At 32.2% G+C, this 16,536-nt stretch overlaps 1 protein-coding gene and 1 long non-coding RNA gene across 7 annotated transcripts; one reads left to right on the top strand and one right to left on the bottom strand.

The window, feature by feature from the left end:
• Positions 1-9,574: 9,574 nt before the first annotated feature.
• Positions 9,575-12,235, bottom strand: LOC105736996 (secapin-like). 6 transcript variants are annotated; one of them, XM_086902937.1, is made up of 4 exons: positions 10,755-10,994; positions 10,449-10,546; positions 10,268-10,357; positions 9,575-10,162 (listed from the first exon to the last, which is right to left on the bottom strand). In XM_086902937.1, the coding sequence occupies exon 4, from the start codon at positions 10,138-10,140 to the stop codon at positions 9,793-9,795; it is 348 nt and encodes a 115-aa protein (XP_086759063.1). In that variant the 5' UTR covers positions 10,141-10,162; positions 10,268-10,357; positions 10,449-10,546; positions 10,755-10,994; the 3' UTR covers positions 9,575-9,792. The 6 variants fall into 6 exon arrangements, with proteins under 6 accessions (XP_086759063.1, XP_086759061.1, XP_086759059.1 ...); XM_086902935.1 differs by lacking the exons at positions 10,449-10,546; positions 10,755-10,994 and adding an exon at positions 11,931-12,235; XM_086902933.1 differs by lacking the exon at positions 10,449-10,546 and having other exon boundaries at positions 10,791-11,088.
• Positions 12,236-12,446: 211 nt separating this feature from the next.
• Positions 12,447-15,776, top strand: LOC116415379 (uncharacterized). Its single transcript, XR_015290645.1, has 2 exons — positions 12,447-12,681; positions 15,046-15,776. It is a non-coding gene; the product is annotated as an uncharacterized LOC116415379 (long non-coding RNA).
• Positions 15,777-16,536: the final 760 nt, after the last annotated feature.

Here is a 16,536-nt window from a genome sequence, read left to right as displayed (position 1 = left end):
GGCAAATACTAGTACTGATTGCTTTCACTTTGAAATTGAATAAGTTAGGTCGATGCAGTTGTTTCGTTCGCATTCGAGTTGTCCATGTTCCATTTATCGCGACTTGGCAGTTGCTTTTTAGCGATGTTCGAGTACCCGGGCTGATTAATTCGATCAATCATCCCGCGTCATCTGCTGGATGCAATTACTTACAGCCCCTTTAATCGGACGTTTTAATCGGATCTATCTCTACAACACGCTGTGTAATCGAGTCATAGAAGAGGACATGCTTGATAGAAACTGTCACACTTAGATCAGCCTTGTCCACGAGTGGTGTCAATTTCACCGATATCCTACAAATCAAAATTTTCAATCGACAAGAATCGAAACATAAATCAGATCAATTCTACCAAAAACGATCGAGATGCGTTTTGTAATCCTTGAAAACAGAATGACGATTCTCAAGTTAGAAACCGTGTTGTAGGTTTTATTTTTAAAAATGTGGCGATATCCTGATAGATATATTTATCGTCATTTCGTTCATTTAATACAATATTCGATATAAAAATATATCCAAATTATTCTCGAAATTAAATTATTTTCGAGACACAAATATCTAATTTTATCCTCCAAATCTTATTTTTTGCCTATATACGAATTCCCTATAAATAAATTCTTTTCTTTTACAAAAAAATGAAAACTTAACTTTAATCCTCGTAAAAAATATACATTAATCGATGACTTCAACTTTAACTTTATCGAGAATAACAATCATTCGTGAAAAATTAAATACTAATTATACGTTTTAAGAGAAAAATTTTCTAAAAACCCGTCAAAAACGGTTCCATTGGAAAAAGTGAAATTGACTAAGCTTTTTTTATCCCTGAATGATTCACAGATGTTTATCCTAAATTTCGAATCGTCCTATAAAACGTAGCAGCAATCAATATATACGAATGTGTATGAACGTTACAGTGAGAAAAACAGAGCAAAATAGGTGACCTAATCTCCGTAAGCTTAACTCGACCCTGGACGATCAATTCGTGTCCGTGATCTTTTCGAGATGGCCGTGTGTCGATAGGGACATTGTGTGTGCAATTTTAAGCTGATGGCTGGTATTTCCGTGGACGTAAGCAGCGCCACGTGACCAGGGCAGGATCTCCAGCGCGGATACACCGAAAAGCTCCTGACTGGTCGACTACGCGGAGCCGTTTATCGATTTTCAAAGCGGCATTGCCCGAAACGCCGCTTTCCAGGCCTCGTTCGTTTCCCTCCCTATTCCATATCCAACGTGTGGAACCAAAGGTATGGAGAATTCTAAGTTGATCGTGGCCTTGAAATATGACGGTATGACACAGCAATATGTACCCATTAACGATATTTGTCGTATTTTTCACCCAGTCTTATCTTGTTGTTAAAATTTTGTTCGTAATTACGAGAAGAAAAAAATTTTTATTCGTTGTATTGGGTTCGACAAATAATTGTTTTATTTTATTTTTTTATTAAGAGATCTGTGGATCTATATATAACGTTAGAAGTTATTATTGTTTTGTTAAAATAATTGGCATTAATATCCCTATTAAAAATAATAAAGAAAGATTAATAGGAATGGCAATCAATAAATTTATATTACAGAAATTAATCTAAAATTGATATAAAATAACGAAAGATTTAAATTTTAAGAAAATTTTGGATTATATTATAGTTTTTATTCTGTAAAAAAAAAAAAAAGGAAATCGTTGTATACCTTGTAATTTTAAGATACTAACACAATGACAATTATTTATAATTTGAAGATAATTCTAATTTTTTCAGAGTTAAGAAATATACAAAGAAATTATTTTGTTCGCTTGACAATGAAAAAAAATTTAATTCAAAAAGGGTTAAGATGGATGCAAGACGAGCGCGTTTAATTATACCGAACAATAAATATCGATTTCTAATAAAGCCAGAAGACACAAGTCGAGCGGTTTAGTTCCCATCTTTTCCATCCGGATCGGATATTAGTAATTGGAATTACGAGTTTCCATCGTAAACCTTCGCTACCTCCAAACAATCAACTTCCGTGTGTAGTAACGTAAACTGCATACAGATGCATAGATACTAAACTTAGAATTCTACCAAAGTTCAACCAGACAGAGTGCATTTGATCAAACGTACAAAAATAATCAACAAATCAGCCTCCTCGTTTACTACAATTGAAACGTAAATATTATTTCTAATAATCTTAGATTTTTATGATAATGTAAATGTAATAAATAATTACATACATACGATATTAAAAATTATTTAAAGTAAGAACTATTATATATTTCTTTGTATCGTGTATCTTTCTTTTTTTTTTCTTTTTTTTTTTTACTAGTAATTCAACATTCTTAAATTCATTTTATCTATCTCAAAGTCTTTGAATATTTTCTGAATTTTTAAGAATCCTAAAAAAAATCCTAAGTTATTTTAATCATCTTTACTTTATTATCCAATAAATTCTTAAAGTAATTATTAAAAAACTTCTTCAATAACAAAAAATAATGTAGCAGTTAAAATATTTAAAACTTTAAAATATGATGTTAATAAATCTTGTAACATAAAAAAGTAAAGTTAATAGAATTGTTAAAACCAGAATCCTTTAAACTCGAACAATCATCTACATTCTGCTTTGAGAAGAAAATGTGAATCTTCGGAATTGGGACAACTGATTGACAGAGCTCATTGAAAAACTAAATTTCCCAATTGAAAGCGAAATATCTTGAAAATCTGAACCGAGTAAGATTTTAAGATTTAACTGTAGAATTCTTATGATCTCTATTAAATCATTTATCCTTTGACTCACTAATTTCTTCCTTGCTCCAAAAGACAAAACTTTTGATCGAGAATCCTTTAGATTGAACAATCCTTCCGAAATAATGGGGCCAATCATCGCGAATGTCACGACTCTCTCTTACGAAATCCTCTCTTTTCGAATCGGGAATGAAGTGTTCTAAGAAATTTAGAGTGATCCTTCATGCCGATCTGGAAAATCTCTTTCGAATCTTGATTCTCAATTCAACGATCCCAGATGTGCTTGCCGTGATGTTTGATTTATAGCTATGCACTCTCGAACTCTGAATAAAGAGGCCTCGTTAAATCTACACTCGTGCGATATACATATATACATCGTATACACACAGTTTTATCACAATTATTATTAACGATAAGGGTTAACAAAAATTTATTTATTACATACAAAGAATGTATATATATCAGAATTTTTCAATGACTATTATTTTTATTTCGATCGTATCGTAAAAAATAACTTTAAAAACCTACAATGAAATAACTAAATAATTGTAAATTTTAAAATAAGTTTAGAAAACAAGCACGTCGTGAAATCGGTCAATTTCGAGCCTCAAACTCGGACCCTGACTCTCGGCCATGCATTCGAATGCCTATGCACGCGGGTGCAACTGATTGCTCCGCTCGTCCCATCGCGGTTCTTCCCCCGGCGTGGCGTGTTATAGGGGCGCTGGATATTGAATTCGCTGCGAAACTTATGTTTGTTTTATTCATGCCCAGAAGGAGCGGGCTGACGGGACACCAATGATTATGGGTTATCGATGCTGTTCGACGTCGCGATCGTTTATGGGTATGCAAAAAACCCTGCGATATTGGCCCAGAGGAAAAATCCGGTGTTTGACGAGACGAGCGGTACGGTGGGGGGGCAGACGAATTCGTTTTCGTGTCACGGCTATCTCTCTCTACGCTCTTCAACCTCCCTCTTTTTCTACCTCTCGAATCCCCTTTCAACCGTGGCCGATGTATTTAGTTGGTTGAATCGAATAGAGTAATTTTTCGTTTTGTTTCGTCCTTTTCTTTTTTTTTTTTTTCCTTTTATTTACTCGTTACTTTTCCTCCCCCGTTATTTCCGTACTTTTTGATTGACGTTGTGTACGCTAGTTGCCCATATGTATTTACAGGATGTTTCAAAAGTTGAGGTTGAAATTGTGAGGTGTTTCGATATGAGAATTGTTAAATATTGATTGTTATTTATGTGTATAGTTGATATATAGAGAGATATATATGGTATATTCGTAATTGAAACGAATAGAAATTGCAAATATTTAAAAAAATTTCACGTTTATCGAGTGTGGTGTACGCATGCGAGGATCATGCGTGTAAATTTCATTAAACTTTTGTTTCTAATGAAATTTTGTATGTGACATTAAAAATATTTACAAAAATGGAGGATGCGAATAAACATCGTAAACGAAATGGAATAATATTTAATTCGGATATCATTTATTTTTTTTTAATTCAATCGATCGTCCATTCTTTCAGAAAAATGATTCTGAAAAATAATTCTGGTAATTTTATTTTGCAGCTTTTGAAAGGATAATCATATTTTGAAAATTAATTTTCAAAGGAAAAGGTTTTAAAATGGAATATGGAATAAATTATAGTTAAATATAGTGCGCATTATTATTGAAACATATATATTTAAATTATTATATTTGAACAAATTTTAAACTATAAAATTCGCCTCGTTTAAGGCTCCCAGTATGAATTCGTTTCTATGAATTTTTTTATCTCGACTCAACATTCACATTGGAAGATATGAATCCGTAATTATATTAATTTTTTTTTTTGCAATTTTTTTGGAATATTTTGCGCACCGATTTAATATATGAAAAAAAAAACTAATTAAATTTTTTTATAATTTTAGAATCAATGATGTTTCGTGAAAGGATGTCGACCGCAACGAAACGAAAAGAGGAAATATTTAAATTAGCGTTAGAGAAAAAACGCCGGATCATTGATATTGAATTGGGAGAATTGATTGATCGAAACGTTGGTTTGATTGGTTTTTAATATCGAAAGGGAAATATTAATGAAAGGGAGGAAATATTTCGAGTTCATTTAACATAGCATCGAGAAATTATGTAATACGTAGTTTGAAAGAGAAATGGATCATTTATATTTTATATCATCAAACATTTCGTAAAAAAATTATTAAATTTTTCCTTAAACTCTTACTTCGCAATATCTAACTGCATATTGTTATAATACGAATTATTGCTTGTTTCTTATATTTTATCCTTTCCTTCAACAAAAATAAATTGTAACAAAATTTATTGGAAATTTTAGACTCGACAGAATTATTAACTCAATACTCTACAAATTATCAAATTAATAACAATACAAAAAACTTTTATAAATAAGCGTTAATAAACCTAAAGAGAAATCAGCCTCTGAATTGAAAATCTCGAAAACCTCGAATTAATAATAATAATAAAATGCATTGAAAGAAAAAAAGAAGACAAATTTTTTTCAATTAATTAAACATCAATGTGTTCAATGAAATTAAAATGGGAGGGGAAGTTACAAGGAACTGATAATAATACTGTGACAATTTATCATTTAAGAATAGACATTCTTACCTACTATAATAATAATGATAATAAAAAAAAATGAGAATAATGCAAGGACGAGGAAAATATTTTCGCTGAGACAGCGAGTAAATTTGTCTTCTCGCGGGATAATAAAAAATCGCGTAGCGTCCGATAAAAAGAGATGGCGTCTCATAAAAGTACAAAAGTATCAAGATTCTTACTTTTAACGACGATAACGTGCGCTGTAACAAAGTAACGACTATGGATTATCTGACTATCAGCTCTGAGCGCAATAACCTGCCATCTGTTTCTTCTTACGTGCCATTGTGAATTAAACCATTGTCTCCGATTGTGCCGATGAGTCTCCAAAATTTCAACGTACGTTCAATAAAAAAATATATACATATAAAATAAAATTGATTCTTATTAACCAGCGTATACATTGTAAGAAATTAAATCGAAGATTATTTTTATAGATTTATATACAAGATCCTTCTCAATCTATCTTGAAAATGTACATATAATTTTTTTACAAAACAAAATTCTACTCGATATACTCTTTTAATAATGCAAAACGATTTTTTAATTTTATAAAATAAATTTAAAAGGGTACAGATATTAAATAAAACGAAACTCGTCATGCAAAATAAAATCGTTTGATTAAAATGTGCATACAATACTTCCCTCATATACTCCCCTCCTCCGAAAAAAAGAAGGCGACAATTTACCACGAGACTCGACTAACGTTATTTTTAAAATATTTATATAATTATAAATTAAGATCATTCGAATTCTCGTTCAATTTCATTATATGCGGTTTCATTTGATTTCTTTCTCTCTCTCTCTCTCTCTCTCTCTCTCTCTCTCTCTCCTTCCCTATTTTTCTTTCCTTTTTGTCGTGGTTAAACAATGTACGGAAAAGAGAAGACAGAACAAAGAGGCGGGAAAAACGAGGAAATTTGTTTCGACAACGGCATTAGTGATGCAAATGAAGTTACGTCGTTGTCGGAATTTTTATGTGTTTTTCCACGCTGGCCAGAGCAAATTTTTTGGCTCGCTTTCAAACCATGCCCGACGAAAACGGTGCACGACGAAATCATCGACCGTAGGGTAATCTTTTATTTTTTTTTTTTTTCTCTCTCCACTGTTATCTCGTGTTCGCAATTTTGAACGACACTCGGACAACTTCGAAAATTATGACGATCGAAAGAAAATTTTGGATCGGCCGTTGTCCATTTAAGCGGTTGTCATTCAATTCGAAATTCACTCACGATGATCGTTTAACGCTCGTCAATTATTTACGGCATTTTTTTTTTTTTTTCGAAAATTTTACACTTGGGATCAACTCAATTGAATATATAGAATTTATGAGAAAGTGGGGAAAAAAAAAAAAAAAAAAAAAAAAAAAGAGTTTAATGAAACTATAGTTTTTAAATATCGTATCGACAAATTGGAAAATGACGCGTTTATATAGAATCGAATATTGTATATCTCTCGTGCATTTACCACCTCGTTAAATATACTCTGGCGTGCGAAACGTTATCTTTCTGAAACATTGAAGCCAAATCCAATAAACCAGAAATAAAATTTTTCGCTCGATTCATTTGTTTTAAAATAAATACGAATTAATTTTATGACTTTTCCTACTGGAGGGGGGAGGGGGAGGGGGGAAGAGGGGGGGGGGGGGGACTGTCAGCCGTTATTACACAATTGAACGGTTGATCTTGTGAAACTTATTGATTTGATTAAGCGTGTAAAATTTAATGGCATAAAATTTTTATTAGAATAATTTAGCCTGAAACTAGGCGATCAATATCTTAAGCTAGATCTAATTCGTGTCTAATCCTGACTAATTCACGCTATAATCTATACTTAATTCTCCCACTATATCCTAAATTAACTTCAGATCTGGGTGCAACCGGGTTCAGACAAGTTCTTCGACTTAAACATGTTTCAAATTATGTCCATCGACTTGTAAGTATAACTTGTAAATATTTCTGCAAAAAGTATTCTATTCGATTATAAAAGAAAAATAATACCTATAATTATTCTTTTTTATTTCAATTTTATAAGCATTGCAATTTTTAATTTTAAAAAAAAAACAATATATAGAATAGGGAGAAAGATTTAAAAATTTGTTTTAACAATATATAATGGATCTTATTCATCGTTTGCTATCCACTTCTGCTATTTTTCTACAGTTACGTGATCACGAGCAATATTAGGGAACTGTATCATAGCTAAGTACTAGTTAAGTTTGATCTAATCTATTCTTGATTCACACTTAACCCAAATCCAACAAACGTTATCACTTTTAAACCGCGAGACCTCAAACGCGAGAAAGAAGTTGCATTCATCGATGATTAAATAAAAATGCAAAAGAAAAGAATACACGCTAAAACGTATTTCCCCCTCGAAAATATTGTATGCAGAAAATATATATAATTCTTCCTTTTTTCACGCGAAGAATCGTTTCAATTAAACATTCAGACATACAATATAGTGTATGACAATAATGAATACTTATTTCATAGACATTTGTCGCACGATTCAGAGAAAATAAAAGAAATGCAATACCAAGTAGGCATTATCAAATCGTCCTAACAACCTTTCTCTCTCTCTCTCTCTCTCTCTCTCTCTCTCTCTCTCTCTCTCTCTCTCTCTCTCTCTCTCTCTCTCTCTCTCTCTCTCTCTCTCTCTCTCTCTCTCTCTCTCTCTCCCCCTCTTTTTCTTTGTACGCGTACATGTTTCCTATCTACACACATAACGTTGACAAAGAATGCAACCACGAAAGCGAAATGCACACGCGTACATAACAGTGGAACGCGCAGACAAATGTCGATGGCGAGCAACAAGTGTCGAGGAGGTCTTTACTTTCTGACAATGAGTACAAAATCTGGCTGACTTGAATACGCGAGCACAAGCAGTAGTAAGAGGAAAAGGAGGAGAGTACGTCGCCAGCCAAAGGTTCTACATTCACAATTAGCAATCACGCAAATTCGGCTTTCATTCATTCACCATTCTTTTCTCATCCACCTCCGGTGCAAAATTATACGTGCACTTACTTGTATTTGTTGGTCGGCGTGGAATTTTAATTCAAAGTTTGTTGCGCCACGTTTGCGGAAACGTGTGTCACGCGAAGCAGGCATGAATCAACTTACAACGATCGTAATTGATAATTGGAGGGAGAAAATGGTGTTTGGTTAATGAACGATTACGATAAGTGTCGCGGTGGCGATGGAACGCAAGCGAATTTTCGGCCATTTCTTTCGTGCCTTCGTCGCATTTGCCAGGAGACCTCGATCCCTATCAGATCAGATCATATCGCGCTTCTCGCTTCTGGTGACTAACATGAGAACCTGCGAAATTGAATTAATTTACCTGAGCTGCTAATTGATCGGATGTTGTTCTCGCGCGGAAATTTATAATTGTTATAAATCGTGGATTGCAGATTTGCAATACGGTATGATTTTAAAAATTTTACACAAATTGAACAATTTTTTGTAACATAATTAAAGTTTTACATAAGATAATTCTATTAATTTTAATGTTGTCTTTTATTTATTTATTTTGTTAATTAATTTCTCGACATTATACATACACTTCCCTCGCGTATCCAATGAAACTCCAACTTATTCCGCCCGTTTGTCAACTGAAGGTAAAAGTAAAATCCATAAAAATTATGAATAAAAGAAAAAGCAACTTTTCCAATTCCAATTCTACTCGATCGTTATTATTCAGAAATCGCCTCTGTGCGAACTTTTGTCAAGCCTTGGAGATCAAGTCTTATTCGAGTAGAACGGTTTCATTCAGAGGTCATTTCACATTTCATTTAGCGGAAGATTCCTTGGCCCTCGTAAAATTACACGGAGCCTTTATTCGATAAGTTTTTCACATTTCATTTCACGCAAGATTCATCGGCCCTCGTAAAGTTACTTCCGCGGGACCTACTACCCGACATTTCTCTCCCCTTTCGCATTCCATCCGTAGTTACAACGTTGTTGTCAAGTTCCACGAAACTCCACGCGAGACGAGCGTTCGATAATTACGTCGTATCTCGCCGCCAATCTCTCTCGAGATGATCAAACGTGACGTCACACGATCGTGTAACATCACATGCCGTAAGCGTAAGGTTTCGAAACAAAAAATGAAATTTCGTATAATATAATATTATGTTCTGTGTAATATTATATACACGTATCGATTTTGATCGATTCGATATTTCGTTATTTTCGTTCTTTTTTATATTTTTTATTTAATAACAAATTGTTACAAGGCAGAATTATTATTTTTTTTTTTAACACTTTCCCTACGTGCGTGTTTCTACGATATAAAAGAGTATTTATATAAAATAGGGATGAGGATTAGTGTTTTTATCGCAATGTAATTAAAATAATAGGTTGATAAAAGTAAGTAATATATCGAAAGATGGAAAAGAATGGAAAATTTATGGAATTTTCTCGCGACACCTTCCCCTTATGAAGTCATGATTGGGAGGACATCTGACGGGCACTGTGATGAGTTGTCTGTTCTCTAGATTAAAATTTTCGGCTAATTCTTCTTCTGGTTTCTCCGTGGTAGTTGTGGTTGTTGTATAAATCCATGGTGGGTCAAAAATATGGAAATTATGAAGTTTCATCTTCGTGGTTTCCTCCACTTTTTTGAACGTTTCACGGATCTTTTGTAGAAAAGTAGGCTGCTCGGTTGTGGTTGTAGCTAACTGTGCCTGGGAATGGCACGTCAACGCGACGAGCATGAGGAAGCAGAGATGAAGGACGTAAACTTGAAATCTCATCTTTGTGAATATCACCGGGGACCTTGACATAGAAATATATCATTATGAATGTAATGTTTCTCTATTTGCGTTCGTTTATTCGTGAATAAACAACAATATTACAATGTGTAATCTGAATATAGATTACCTTTTCAATTTGAAAATTCCTTAAATTGAAGATCCTTTTTCTATACGTCGATCAAGTTAAAATTGCTGATCACTTTTCACACAAAGAAACCTGTATAATGGAATATCAAATTTACAAACTTGCACAACTCATAATCTTCTATAGAGAAGATAAATACGAGCAAAAAAAAATAATTAATCACGTTTTGAAAAAAGAATTTACATAGACCGTTTTTTTATCTTTTTGATAATATTTTCTTAACAAACTTGCATTGCTTCCCATTAAATATATCTCTGTAAACTAAATTTATCTTCAAAATTGGCATTCACTTCTTACGAAACTAAAAAATCATTCACAGCTACATTCGAATTTGTTTCCAAAAAATTCTCTCAAATTTCAAAGCAAAAAAAAAAAAAAAAAAAATACAAACTAAGAATCTAACGAATTATCCACATTTTTCGAACGAACTTTACAACATCGAATGTCAATCAAGAAATCGAGAAATTACTGAATCTTGTTGAATAATTATTCACTATCAAGACACCTGTTTCGCGTGGGCAACGAAAACAAATAAATTTATAATCTGGTCCACGCGTGTCTTCAGTCACGATTCTCGCGAGACTATAACATCTTCATAACTCGTCGACATCGAAAAGCGAAATAAATCCGTGGAATAGAATGCAGTATAGCGTCGGCAGACGAGTATAAAGATCGCGATTAATCTGACGAGAGTCGCAACAACGATGACCAGAAGATGGTAACCAATCCCCCAGTTTCGTTTCGTCAAAGCGTATCATTTCTTATTGGGTCAAGAGTGCACTCCGTTATTTGCCACGGCAACTTGTTTCGCGATAAATTGTTTTTCCAGATATATTTCTGCCCCCGTTTCCCAATCATTCTTATCTGCCACGACCCGCTTTGTCATCGAATTCTCTTTCTTATTCTATCCCTTATCACGCGTTAGCCTATCTATTTGTGTAGTCAGCTATTTGTTCCTACATATCTTCAGAGCCGGTTTTTCTAATATAATTCTTTGAAACGAATGTGAATAGTGAAAATGGGAGAAATGCGAGGCTTTGTGAGGTTACGGGATTTCGATGTCCCCATGTGGTTGTAAGTTAGGTGAAGTAGTAATTTCTTTCGGGAGATAAATTGTGCAATATCTGTCTATTTGTGGAAAAATATTGCCCAATACGATAAGATAATATTATAATGGTGATATTATTTGTGAAAGTGTTCATTGACTTTTTATTATTATATTATAAACTCTGCGTAATACTCTCGAAGATAATATAAAGATCTTATTGTGTTTGAATCGTGATTAATTATTCAAGTAAGAGATAATGTTTAATAATATAAACTTGGGAAATGAATGCAATATAATTTTTCAAGTTACTACTAAATTGTCACCATAATAAAAATCTAATAATCTCTAGAATACAAACTTGAAGATCATTTATATAAATAATAGTTAAAAATTTAAATAATTTAATCAATGTGAATATAATACGATTATAACTAAAATTTCGTTCAACGAAATGATGGAACGAATAGATTAGAAATTTCATCCAAAAAAAAAAAAATCGAAGCTTTTGAACCTTATCGTGAACCGAAATTTAATTCCAAGCACAACATCCCAAAAAGTATCCTTGCAAAAGAGAAAGAGAGAAAAAAAACCACTCACGACGATCGTGATGTAAAAACGTGTAATCCAAAGTGCGGTTGTTCTTTTCGCGTTCAAAGCCAACGGATCGTTATTACGTTTAATTGGACGTGAATTGGCATGCCTAGTAGAAGGGGTAACTAGAAAAGAAAAAAAAAAAAAAAAAAAAAAAAAAGGGGTTCGCGAGCTTTCACACGGTTTTCCCTTTCGCAAAGTTTACCGGCCGCTCTTTAAATATGTGCGGTCGACTTTAACACGCCACGGTAAAGACCGGCACGCCTCAAGAGTCCGCTCAAGTACTACTTTTCTTCTTCTAATCTGCAAGTAAGTTGTCGCCTTTGTGGTAACACGGTTATTATAATGCGACCCTGTATGTGTGTGTGTGTGTAAGCAACGTTACAACACATGCAATAGCGCAACGTGCCACACACTGACACACCGCTAATAGCCTCCTCTAGCGGCCCGTGAAAAAACCACAAATCCGATGGTTGCTGGGAAATTAAGGAACATTTAGTATATACTATGGTATAACGAGTGGTTTCACGCTTGAATTTCTTTCGTTGGTACGCTTAACCTATTATTAACGGATCACGAGATATAGAAAAATACGTATTGAAACGTGTGAGATGAAATACAATATTGAGATTTTACGTGTTACAAGTGTTATTCTGTTGTTACGTGTAATTGAAAGTTTGGTAAGAATGTGAAGAATACCGAACAAGATTTTTATAATAATGTCCGTTGAAACGGTGGGAAGCCATGTTCGTTTCTCGTAAGGCAGTTTGTTTCTCAATCTTTTTTGAATTACTACGAGTTCTTCTATATAAAGTAACGAGAATTATAAAAATTAATATTATTCTATATCGAGTGATTAACAGTACAATATATTATAATTGTGAAAGCATCATTCTGATATTTTGGAGAAAAAAAATAAAAATAACGGAGACTCCTCGAAAAATACTTCGTGAAGTATAAGCTATAAGATCGTGATTCACAGTTAGACGGTGTAAGAGAATATTTTTAGACTATTGTTAATTAGTTTTTCGCGTATAGAAACATAATTAATAAATTAATGGTAAATAATAAATAAGATTAATGGAGGAAATTTGAAAATCAATATTTGCTTTTAAATCCTTTAGTTAGTGATGATATACTTTAATTGCTATTGCAATTGAGATAATGAAAGGTAAATTCAATAATAATGGGAAAAAAAATATCAACTAGTACAAAAACATCTCCTACGACATGAATCGCCGGAAATAAAGAAACTAAGGAGACAGACATCTAACTTAACTAGTAGCTAATAATTTGTCAGTGTCAGGATTGATTATATAATTGCATAAAATACTTCAATGCCAATCAACAGCTGATGATATCAACATTGATTAAATGCTTATTTTTATGTAAGAAATTTTTTATCTATTTAAAAAGTTTAAAATCAACAATTTTAACGATATTTTAAAACAGAATTTATATTTCAATATTATACGTCCGATCTTGTTTTCGCATCTTTAGATTTTGCGTTTTATTTATATCCAATGACGATACTTGATAGATAATATAAGATGATATAAGATCGTATGCATCCTGTCTACATGCACGCAAACACTTAGGAATTCACCGAAGGCTGAGATAAAAAAAATAGAAATGTCTTGCCAATATTATTTGACACTGAAAATTCTTATTTGTAACTTTTCAAGTCTTCTTGAATTATTCATCTTTTATTGCAAATTTAAATTCTATGATGTACAAATATTTTTAAATCTAAAAACTAATTCAAATTGAACATCCTATAATTCTGAACAAGACATTCATACGTACTAATATTAAAACTATTTGATATTCCAAAGAATATTTCTAGATAGAATAAACTTACTTTCTTCGAAAGGGATATTATTTGATTAACTGAATTTTTTTTAGATAAAAAAAATTGAGGATATATGAAAATCAACTTTTTTCTAAAAAAAAAAAAAAAAAAAAAATCATATATTTTTCGATACAAAATTATTTCTATCTTATTTATAGAATTGTATTAATTTGGAATTATTATTTTAAATTTAATTTTGTAAATTTTGTAATTTAATTTAACCCACGAAGGACAAAAAAGATGCAAACTTTTGCATTTTTGCTTTTTTTGTGTGTACATATATTTAGATTATATTATTCTAAAAATGACGAAAAATATCTTATCAAAAAGATAAACTCTTGTATCGGTTATTCGGTTCAATAATTTGCCATTAAGAGTAAATAAATAAGAACACGATTCAAGAAGTTTTATTAAAAATGGATTTATATTTTACTAGGAAATTTCTTCCCGTTTTTTATTCCTCGAAGCTCGATTAAATGCGCGCGCGCGCGCGCGCATGTCGAATTATCTTGAAAACAGCTTGCCGTACCGTGCGAATTCTCGCGATTTCACAGTTGAATCACGAAACGAAATAAAGAGGCGATTTATTCGACTCCGTTACCCGGAAAACGTGAATCACCAGCACGTAATCACAAAGATGTTTAAATTTTCTACAAAGTATTTTTCAAATGTTAGAAATTTTTATCGCTAATGACGATTAGAATATTTAATATTGATATAATCATACCTAGCAATCACTGAAAAAAAAAAAAAAGAATCCTTTTTGGAATTTTTCAAAGAAACCGAAAAATGAATAATAATAAATAATAAATAATAAGAATAGAAAAATGTTTAGTAGACATAAAGGAATATTAAAATATATAAAATTTAAATATATTACTATTTTTATTACAATTAAATATTCTATTATAATTTTTTACAGTTTTTTTTATTTAATTCTATTTAAAAAATTCCTTTTAATACCTATATAAATGCAATTAACCGAATCATTCAATATTTTGTTCTTTCTTGCATAGTAATACGTATTAATCACACAAGTACAATCCTTACATATAAAATATCTATCTCATTTCATCTATTTTAACTACCAAAATTAAAACTACAAAATTTTAACCTACAACCAACTGAGACAAAAGTAAGTACACAACATTTCATCTCATCTTTCATAATCCTCAATTATTATTACAGACAATGCTCCAAGTAATATATTTATAAACTTAATAAAAGGAAGAGGAAACATCATACCGTTGGAAATCCCCATTGTTTCAGAGTCAGACAACCAGAGGGCGCACAGTCGAAAGTATAGCGTTCCGAACAAAAACGCATCGGCACGCTCGAAGTGTTCCATAGAAGCGTAAGAAATATTTTTCCAAAGGATTTCGTCCGTAGAAGTTTGCGCATTATTTCTCGGCTTTCTGCCTTCACGAAGAAAATAGGAAGAGAGAGAGAGAGAGAGAGAGAGAGAGAGAGAGAGAGAGAGAGAGAGAGAGAGAGAGAGAGAGAATTTTATCCCGGACTCAGTCATGTGCAACAAAGGGGTATTGATATGGACCGTGCTTGTGAAACGGGCCAATAGCTGTGGCCGCCATTGTCACCCGTGGCCAGATCTATACCAAAGATATCTTCTGTATTCTTCCAACTACAAATTCCCCTGGTCAACCTTTTTTTCTTCCTTTTTACTTTTTTTTTTTTTTCTTTCTTTCTTTTTAACCCCTCTCTTTCCTATCGCCGTACGTATCTTTGCACTTTTAGCCAGCTTTCTTGGCAATACCCAACATTGGAACATTAAACGCGCATAAAGGCTATCAGAAAACGAACCCCGCTCGATTTTCTTATTACGAAAATTTTAATTTGGCTTTGATGTGCTTTGATCTTACGTTTACGATGAATCGCTATTGAATATCATTAATTCAATCGTCATCTTCTTTGTCATTCGTTATTACGATATTACACGATTTTTTTGAATAAATTTGAATAAATTTATTAAGATGAATATGTAACTTTGTTGTTTTATTGTATTTGTATTAATAAATTTGTGGAAAAACGTAAATTTCTAGATTCGAAAGTTGAGAATTAATTATTTTATGGATTTAAAAGCGCATAGATTAATTATTTTGCGATCAATATAGGATTATTTTGTGAATTTTATTCGATTAAAGTTATGAGAGTAATTTTTTGTGATTTTTGAAAGTTAAAAATTGTATGCCACGTATATCCTAATATTAAATAACGGAATAAAAAATAATAAAAAAAAATTATTATAAAAATAAAAATTTTTCCTTCAAATTTTGATTTATAAATCTCTTGTATTAAAAACATAGTAGACACCCTTTGTACAGACTGTACGAAGAAAATAAGAGCAATGGAAAAATGGAAAATATTCATATTAATTTTGTTTCCTCAAATTATCAAGATATTTGGAATATTTCTGAACTTAGTTAGAAACTGACGATTAATTGGCCCGATATCGATGAAATATTTCGTCAGCGCGTGATAATATTTCGAGTTACATCGAACTTAATAACCGGTATGAATGACCAGCCCGGTAAATCTGTTATCTGTATCAACAATCATGAATTATCATAACGAAATCCGTGCAGAAGTGGATATTGTTATGTCCGTGACACGATATTCAAATGATGAAACAGATTGTAGGTCATCGTTGAATATTTTATGAGTTGTTGCGGGATGGTGAAGTTGAATTTATTACATAAACTTTACACGGACCACGAGCTTACGACATGATACTTGATGTTAAGG

Source organism: Apis florea, unplaced genomic scaffold (genome assembly GCF_048593485.1).
Source record: "Apis florea isolate Af1SG1 unplaced genomic scaffold, ASM4859348v1 contig_2274_pilon, whole genome shotgun sequence".
Lineage (NCBI taxonomy): Eukaryota > Metazoa > Arthropoda > Insecta > Hymenoptera > Apidae > Apis > Apis florea.
The sequence above is the reverse complement of the archived record's forward strand: the minus strand, read 5'-3'. Positions and strand labels throughout refer to the sequence as shown.

What these genes read in the sequence shown, in the direction of transcription:
- LOC105736996 (XM_086902935.1), bottom strand. Translation starts at nt 10,140, where the DNA reads ATGAGATTTCAAGTTTACGTCCTTCATCTCTGCTTCCTCATGCTCGTC.